The 10000-nt window shown below is 36.8% G+C and overlaps 2 protein-coding genes across 3 annotated transcripts in view; one reads left to right on the forward strand and one right to left on the reverse strand.

Moving 5' to 3' along the window:
• The window catches only part of LOC144981084 (midnolin-A-like), a 36864-nt gene extending 28984 nt beyond the window's left edge, over window positions 1-7880 (reverse strand). Inside the window, exon 1 of the mRNA XM_078929205.1 lies at window positions 7509-7880. Coding sequence (XP_078785331.1) covers window positions 7509-7726 — 218 coding nt within the window. The 5' untranslated portion in view covers window positions 7727-7880. The remainder of the gene's footprint in view (window positions 1-7508) is intronic.
• The window catches only part of LOC144981136 (carboxypeptidase B-like), a 438762-nt gene that overhangs the window by 73166 nt on the left and 355596 nt on the right, over window positions 1-10000 (forward strand). The window lies entirely within an intron of this gene.

A 10000-nucleotide genomic window follows, 5' to 3' on the forward strand; every position in this document is an offset into this window, starting at 1 on the left:
AAACGGGAGCACATATCCAACATATGTTATAATAATATAGACATGATAGCATAATAGCATATATCTCTTTATCTGCTGCTATATTTGTTATGACCCCACCTCAATTACTTCCGGTAAATTCCTGAAAGCAGGAATAATTATGCGCAGCGCGAGGATTGTGCCATTGATCTTCGGTGTTTTCCAGACGCTAACTAGGTCACTACGTAATAATTTTGTGTTTACCACATTATCACGCCGAGCTCGTGTCGAAATGGAGAGGTCATAAGTACAGAAAGAACAAAACAAGTCTCTCTGTCCTTTCGCTCATACAAATCAGCCTACCAGGAAAGTAGATACATTATGCAGTTTATAACTAATATGAATAGAGTATGTACTATGTACATTCAATCAAAATGGCACCCCCCCCCCCCCCCAAACAAAAAAAAAAAAAAAAAACATAAACCCAAAAACACACACACACACAATTTGTTATAATCGACATTGAGGTAAACACATCTGAGAAATAACATAATATAATGAAAAAATGTCAGTAAAAAACACACCGTTAACTTACCTGATGTATAAAACCAAACGTGTTAAGATGAGCGTTAAGGAAGTGTGGTGGTGGTGGTGGTGGGTGGTGGGGATCGGTGACATGGAAAAGAAGAACGCAGACACGGTGAACGATGAAAAGATAAATTGATGATGATAAAGATGGTGGAAGAAGGAGAAGAAGAAGAAGAAGAAGAAGAAGAAGAAGAAGAAGAAGAAGAAGAAGAAGAAGAAGAAGAAGAAGAAGAAGAAACTGCTATTTCTTCTACAGCTCATGTCGAACGTGCTCAACTATTAATACTGTACTTTTAACTTTACTTCTATTTCTTCTTCAACTACATACTACTAAAACAACAACAACAACAACTACTACTACTCCTACTACTTCTAAAGCTACTACGAGTAATAATAATAATAATAGTAATAATAATAATAATAGTAATTGTAATAATAATAACAATAACAATAATAATAATAATAATAATAATAATAATAATAATAATAATAATAATAATAATAATAATAATAATATTAACAATAATAAATCCACGCATAATAACAATTGGTAAACATTGCATGCTTCTACGCATCCTTCCTAATTACGATAAAAATGTAATAAGTTGTTAAGTTGTCGGTGTGCCCACTGACGAAAATATGAAGCAACCGATCTCCATGTAATAATATAATTTTTGTTACATGCATAACAATATCATAATAACAAAACAGGATATCGGTTTCCTATGTGAAGGAGCAAAGTTATAACAATAACTATACTGCACAAACACGTATTCAAAACCCAGAAGACTCGCCCTTCAAATATCGATCGATTTAAATTACTTTGATCTTGGCAAAAACTCTCAAACCTGGGACTTGGTCATTTTAATAGATTGGCATTGGAAGGACGAGTTTTCCGACCTAAATCTTAAATACGTAGCTGTTAAAAGTATGATAGAAAAGTGCAATTGATGGAGGAGTGACATTGACAAAACAGAACATATAAACGGTGTTGCTCGAAGCTCGAAGAAATAACACTGTGAAATTGAATGTAAGCTTCAATTTAATTTACGGAAACAGAAAAAAAATTGGATGTTTCGGATTTCCCCTTTATCAACAATACAGGATGAATGAAACACTACAGACGAATGAGATAACACAGATTTTGCTCATTCATCTTAACAATGCCACTACCACATTATCTGATTTTATCTGTTTTCGTATATTAAATTGAAGCTTACATTCAATTTCACATTGTTATTTGCAAAACAGAGAAAAAGTCGCGTGTTTTGTTATTCACAGCAACTCAAACAAGGCTGTAATCAGTGGGTCCCTCATACCAATCTCTGGTTTGTGATGGTTGTAATACAAAAGACTGCTGTGACGAGTATCCTTTGTTTCAATTTGGCCATCCCTTCTCTCAATCTTTAACTTCAAATATCGATGAATTAAGATTACCTCCATCATTTAAAAAAAAATCTTTATCCGCATTAAGAGTTTTATTGAAGTCTTAGGTTTCAAAATCTTGGGACAAGTTGAGGGACAGCTTAACACATCGATGTTCTACGTTTAAAAAAAATCAACAAAAAAACGCCCACCATCCTGAATAAATAACTAAAGAAAGTATAAATGCGACCCATCCATGTCCGATAGGAAATACAGCAAAACAAAACAGACAGACATGTAGATAACAGGGGGAAGGGGAGTGGGGGGGGGGGGGGGCGTTTATTAAGCACTCATAAAATGAGGTCGACTCCTGTAACAACGCAAAAACGTTATGCACTGTTTCGCATATCTTTTATCATTGTATATTATCAATTAAACATTAAATTAAAGATTAATTCATCCAATCACAATTCCCAAAACGTTAAATTCAATACACTACGTTGAGTAGGCTGGGTCAAAAAAAAAAAAAAAAAGAAAGAAAAAAAGAACTGGAGCTTTCATATAGCGCAATATCCACGAATCACTAAACGCGCCCAAGACGCCGTACAAAGGGTCCCTGACCAACAGCAACGCAACATGTAGAACGAGAAGAAATATTATTATCGGTCGTCATAGCCAAACGGGACAGCCAGATGTAATATAAAAAAAAAAACAAACCCAGTGTTTTGTTTTCGTTTTTCTGGCTATTTTTCTTCTTCTTCAAAACTCCACATTGACACACACAATAAAGGTGGTAGGAAATCCGAAAGGCTGTGCGTTTATTAGGACAATATTCGATAGTAATGAAATTGTCCGTGTATTTATATACTATATTGAACAATGGTCGTAGAACTGTAGTTTATCATTACAGGCTTATTCATAAATAAATCATTCTAGCTTTGGAAAACTTTATTATAAATGATGTCTACATGCATTGTCATCTCTATTAGAAAACTCTCTCTTCCACCCCCTCTCCTTTCAGTTAAGCCAACGATGAACGCTTCAAACAAAAGAAAGAAAAATCATGCATGCATGATGGGATTGCGCCATTCTCCTAACAAAGACTAATATTGAACAAATTCATCTAGACGCTATATATTCAAATAATGCAGTAGACGCCATCGTCACATTAAAAAAAAAAAAAAATCAGACCAAAATCGTATGCACACTAATATACCAATAACATTATCAATGCGAAAAAAAATATAGTGTCGCAGGATGTGATTTTTTTTTTGACCCAGCCTACTCAACGTAGATATGAGCGAATCAATACCTTTTTAAAAATTATAATTATCTCAAGTACACACGATCTCAACCTCCTACGCAAGGGAACACAACGTGCACATAATTTATGGAAACTGCGTTTACGTTGTTGTAATCATCATCGATCTAATCTATACGGGAAGCCAGTTTTGTGGGATGTTCATCGACCGGCGCGCATTCGCAACACATGGCAGTAAAAGGGCTTTACTTTCAGAACGAGGCATCAGGAAAACAAATCAGAAACAAACAAACAAACAAATAAAACACAAGACAAGCAACCCCCTCTAATTAAAACAAAACACCCCCCCCCCTAAAAAAAACCCCGAACAAACAATGAAAAAGAAGCACGAACCAACAAATGTAATAACATTTAAAAGAAAAAAAATCGTAATACGAAAGAAATTTGTTTAACAAACGGAGGGGGGGGGGGGGGGGGGGGGGATAAGAAAAAGAAAATGGAAAACAAACAAATAACGGCAAAGGAAATGATCTGTCTGCGTATATTTATTGATAGAGTAACACTATATTGTTTTCTATACTACCATGCCTCATGCGACAAGACATTCTAAGGCATGGCCAATCCATCTAAATCTAAACCATGCATGCACCGCTTGAGTAAATTTATCAAACCAAAAAGGCAACAAATTCAACCTCAATAATATCAGCAGTAACAAAAAACAGATGGGAAGCATTCGATCCGGGAGGGAGGGGGGGGGGGGGGGGGGGGGGGTCCACTGAATTTGTGATTCCAGGAAAACAACTAAATTGCGTTTCATTTTTTCAAACCAGGAATTAAAATTTATTCTGTCAATGAAAACCTTCGACTGTTACTTTGGATTATTACTACTGGTATTACAGTTACAGGGCATCCAGTCGGACTTTATCGCGGTTTGAGTAGCCTTGCACGGCAAATAATAACTGCTTTTACCCTTTGTACATACGTGCAAAGCACATCCTGCGACACTTTAAAAACCAAGCTACCCGAACGCTTGATGTGAGATAGAGGAGACTGGAAAAAAACCCCAACAAAGCAAACAACAACAAAAATTAAAAAAAAAAACCCAATAAAAAACAAAACAAAACAAGTTAACCAACCCGGGGTGGAAACAGATCCCTTTGTTTGTGAATGATTGCGCTACCCAATTCAATGGAGGGGGCACCATATCATACATTATGTGATGGATTAGTACCATTATCAGAGATGTTCATGATTAGTAAGACGGCTGTCAGTCAGTTCTACTTGTCGCTGCGCGGGACTATATCAGTCAATAAGGATGACATCATTCTAAAACAATTCACACCGCCGCAAAAACAAGCTGTTCATAGGCGTCCATATTGACAATGAAAAAAAATTATTGCGGTAAACTGCGTGATATGTTTTTATTTCATTTTCCAATATGCAAAGTAGAAAGCAGACGAAGCACGGCCCGACTCATTATCGATGAGAATGAGTCATTGATCGTGTTGCGACGTATCGTTTTACCTGTCGCTCTCCTCACACAACTGATGACCGGCTTGTTTACGTCAAGTGGTGTTTGGGGTTTTCGACCACGGCCACACGTTTACTACTCGCAACGACGTCATTACGCGCTCTCTCTCGTTAAAGATGACGATGACTTTAATTTTTCTTACAAAAACAAACAAACAAACACACACACAAAACAAACAAACGTGCACATCTCTGTTTATGTAAAAACAAAATTTGTTTTATTGTATTGAAAACACGACTCTCCTTCATTCAGTAACTTTCGTGAAAATCAATATTATGAGTAATATTACGACATATATATATATATATATATATATATATATATATATATATTATATATATATATATATATATATATTCTCTCCTCTACTTTTCACAATGTATTATGGGTATGAATAATTGATAACATGATTTCTGCAAGTGATATAAAACTCACAAACTGCTGGGATGTGAGAAGTCGTGCTCTTAAAAATGCACAAGCGCTTGCCAAGGTTATAATTAAAGAAAAGAAAAAATGGGCATAACTTTGTCAACAAAGTTTACATTTTAATATCGTATTAGAAGAGTAAATAAACATAAGAACTTAATCTGTTGATTTGGAAGCACGGGAACGAGACGGCATATTCATGTTTAATTCCGAAGCTTTTCTATTTTCAATATTTTGTTTAGATGAAATGTCTTCACTACGGCTATTTCATTATCATTTATTCTTCATTTTAGAAATATTATCTCCCCCCCCCCCTTCCAACCCAACTTTGTGAACAAAGCGTGCATTGACCCCAATCTCCCCAACAAGGCTGAGATCGAGGCAAACCAGCTAGGCATGGAAGGTTTGTCCAAGTCAGCATCAGCTTGATTACTAGCCGGGCTCAGAGGGCAGTGTACTAGGCTTGCCAATCCTGAGTGTCCGGATAAAGGACGTCGGGCGTGGTGTTGGTTCGCCTAATTCAACAGCGAAAGGTGAGGCAAAGGTCACGAGGTCGACTGCTGCTCCGGTCACTGGTAACCGCAAGCAGATAGAGGTGTTTGCAAGGAGAAACAGTTGGGAGGGAAGAATGCATGAGTTGTTGGGGTTGATGGTTGATCGATGATTAAACTTGATTGCGGTCAACAATCACCGCGATGGCTGCATTGACAAACGCTTGTAAAAAATACCACAAAATCAAATATCAAACTGTTAACGTCAGATTGCGCTGACCCACAGGATTGACCAATATTTCGATAAATAATTGATAAATAAATAAATGATAAATGTTAATGGTGCTGCTCGAAGAAATAAAAAAAAAAACAATGTGAAATTGAATATAAGCTTCAATTTAATATACGAAAACAGATAAAATGGATGTTTCGGGTTTCATTCAATCTGTTTGGTTGATAAAGGGGAAACCCAAAACGTCCATTTTACCTGCTTTCGTAATTGAAGCTTACATTCAATTTCACATCAAGATTTCTAAAGAAAACGAGTCCTTCTTTATCTAGCCAGTCTAAACAATTGTTATTGTATTGTTAAGTGACAAATCTCTTCTAACTGGACCCTGGATGGTCTAGTCCACCTCAGCCTAAATCATATCGATAGAACCAGGTGACCTCCAATGTATCCAAATACTTTAAACCTGAGACTTCTTTGAACGTAACCCAACTCCAATCAATCAACGTTTGAAAATTGTCATTTAACCATATGGGTATTCGATGTGAACTGTATTCATAACTCTTCTGATATTATATAATCTAGGCCTAAAATTTATGTCCATAAAACTATCTTTCGCGTATTTAATGATAGTAATAGTAACAGCTTATCGACATCAATCATGACAAAGAAAATGGGAAGTTTTGAAGCAAGAATTGTCTACATTGCGGGGAATATGAAAGGAAGGAAAAGTGCGAGACAGACAGACAGACACACACACACACACACACACACACACAGAGAGAGAGAGAGAGAGAGAGAGAGAGAGAGAGAGAGAGAGAGAGAGAGAGAGAGAGACTTTGGTACTCCATTGAATCATTGAATAGCTATTAGACCTAGGGTATTTCAACACCCTTATACGATTCATGAAATGTAGGTAGGGTAATCCAAGGTAACCTATAGGTCAAGAGTAGGAAGACTCCCCGCACCTTCCCCCCCCCCCCCCCCCCCCCCCCCCCCCCCCCTGATTAACCTGCGGATAAAGAAAATCCACCAAGCCTACCTCCACGCAAAACAAAGAAGAGAAAAATAATGTGAATCAGTGAATGTAGTGGGAGGGGATGGGAAATCCTTGGCCTACCACTACTAGGCTGGCTCTGGTATGAGCTCGCTTGGAATATAATTGAATGCTGGGTTGATCGAGATTCACCGATTGTGATAAACAAGTCCCAAGTCCAAATGTACAGATGTAAACATTTTATGTATCCTCAATTGATCCTAATCGAAACATAAAGAAAAGAATATTTTAAACCAGTTTACAGCCGTACTCTAGAAAACCGTGAGCCAATTAAAAAAATTGGCGAAGTCCCAGTTTTGGGAGTTATTGCCAAGATAAGGGTAATTTAAATCCATTGATATTGAAGGACGACTTTTCTGGCCCAATCTTAAATACATGGTTGTCCAGAGCACGACTTTTAACTGGTGTGGAATTAAAAAAACAAAACAACAAAAGGGGAATCCAGACTAAAGGTTAAACCGCAGGGGTCAAGTCCATGCGTCACTGTGACGTCAAACAAACAGAAGTTTTTAGTTTTCTGCAACTGCAACTCAGCTCGTCATTCCCACGAAAAGAAAATAATATACAAAATGATTGCATAAACTTAATTATTATTTACTTACTTTTCCTTATAAATAAGTGTGATCCGAGCAGGATTTGTTTTGAGTTTTCTAGCCAATGCAGTTTTTAGTCCAAGAATACTTTCGCGTGGTGAAACAGAAATCTCCAACCGACCACCCGTTGTCGGACAAACAAACAAACGAATACAACCGGGTCTTTTACGAGACTGTCGAGGTTTAGACACACACTTTTTACCAGGTAAAGAAAACTTCTTTTCCATTATTGAATGAATATTATCCAAGAAATAAAGTTTATCACTTTGTCTCTGGTTTGAGACCGGCGACTTCACAACTGGCGCAATGTTTTGCGACTAAACCAAAACTCCTTGTTCACTCGCGACGGCTGGTCTCCGTAACCCTCACTCGACGTAAGAGGGCGACCTATTTTTAGCTTTTTACACGAGACGCGGACGACCTCAGCTGAGGTCGACCTAGCGAGTCCATTTTGTTATTAGGGGTGTGGAAGACAAACAGGAAGAATAGTCTGAATGACGGCTTAACATTGGAATAACATTGCGCGATCAACTGCAATTTTATACAGACAAAATCAAAGCCGTGCTATTTTTTTTTTCACTTACACTGAAAAATATATTCATATGACACGTTTAGTTAGGGATATCGATTATCGATATATGAACAGGTAGATTAATGCCATGTTTACATTAAATATTATATTGCACTTCGTGAACTGAGTATCGTTGGTTCACAAAGATATTGCACAATGAAATTATATTAATATTATTGTAATTACAAACTGTTGAAATTGTTTTTTTTATTTCAAAATTCAATTCAAAATCAGCTGAAAAACTTGTTCAGGTTCTGGATTACATAATTACTTTCGTCATAATCCGCTCATACGAGTTTGTTTCAACTATCTATGCATTGGGCATTGGGTCCTTGTTGGCAGATAGAGTGACGAAGAAAATATTCTTATAGATAGTATGCGCTTGGCAAAGAAGCTCACAACTTTGCCATCCGGGAGTAAAACGGGCCACACAAAACAATGTGTAACCATGAACTTTTATAGTATGGTTCACACAGTTTAGTGAGAATTACTCATAAACGTGGATGGCAAAAAAAAAAAACAAACCAATAACAAAGACCTGAGTGACGTCATCTTCGTACTATCTATAGATAGTTCGAAGATGACGTCATTCAGGTCTTTGTTATTGGTTTTTGCCATCCGCGTTTATGAGTAATGCTCACTGAACTGACTGTATTAACCCGACTATAAACGTTCATGGATACACACAGTTTTGTGTGTTGGTCCGTTATACTTCCGGATGGCAATGTTATGAGCTTCTTAGCCAAGCGCATACTATCTATATCATTTGCAGCAATTAGCCTGTACAGGGTGTCCATTTATTATTCTCTCTATAAATCAGTTTGGATAAAAACATCCATTTTTTCATTGCACATGTAGAATTCATCTAAGTTTTAATTAATGCAAATTTCAAATCGATTCAATAATATTACGTCACACCTGAATTCAGGTAAAACGTAGTGCAATTTATCTATTAAACGCGTTATCGACACGTCAAGAAGACGAGGAAAAAACAATAGTGGCTTTGCGGTTTTGTCATGATTCTAAATCATCTACTACTACTAAAGTGAAGAGAATGTACACCTAGAATTTCACATAATATCACCATCGAAGAAGACCATAAATTATGGCACAATGATTTAATTCAAATACTCTTCAACAGTCGTAACGTCACTTCCTTCCTAATGACGCATGGTAACTTAGTAACACTGGCTCTAAACTATCGGAACAATGGCGGACGCCGTATGAAATATTTCTCCGGCGAGTATAAAGGGTAACCAGAGGAAAAAAAAAAACAAAACACATACATTTGATCATGTTTTGACTTTTACACATTCTGATCACAAGACATATGAAAAGTTCTAGCCAGCATGAAAAATATAAAGTAATGATTTTCTTTGTTTAGAACCAAGATGGCCGCCGTTGCCAGCGGGCGTGACACCAGACTATTGAATCGTATTGGGAAGAAAGCTAATATCAAATGATGACGTTCAAAAGGTACGAGTTATCTATGACAATGAACCTACGCAATCAGTTTGAACGGCTTCACGGCTGTTATCTGCATGTTTTCAATCCACTATATTATTATCAGGAAACAAGTAAAATTATATCCCTGTAAACTAAATATCGGTCAAACTTGGAAAATATAATGACCTCCCAGCTGGTGAATATTTGCAAACGTCATTCTTGACATTTTATTATTATGTTACGGGAAAACCCATTATTTGGGAAGACCCATGTTTTCGAACAAAGGATTATTTTACGACATTGGGTTTGCTTTTGCAATCGTGACAATACTCGTAGATGGAGAACGCAACAGCCAGAAGAGATAATTGAATTCGATAGAAAACTAACAAAATATAGTGTATGGTGTAATTGCCGTATTCTGAAAAAAACTCATTTCTGAACATTTAGCCAGAAAACTCGTCCTTCAAATATCAATTGATTTTAA

The sequence above is a fragment of the Berghia stephanieae genome, chromosome 1, assembly GCF_034508935.2.
Source record: "Berghia stephanieae isolate SIO BIC M18660-M18661 chromosome 1, UCSD_Bste_1.3, whole genome shotgun sequence".
In the NCBI taxonomy this organism is placed as follows: Eukaryota; Metazoa; Mollusca; class Gastropoda; order Nudibranchia; family Aeolidiidae; genus Berghia; species Berghia stephanieae.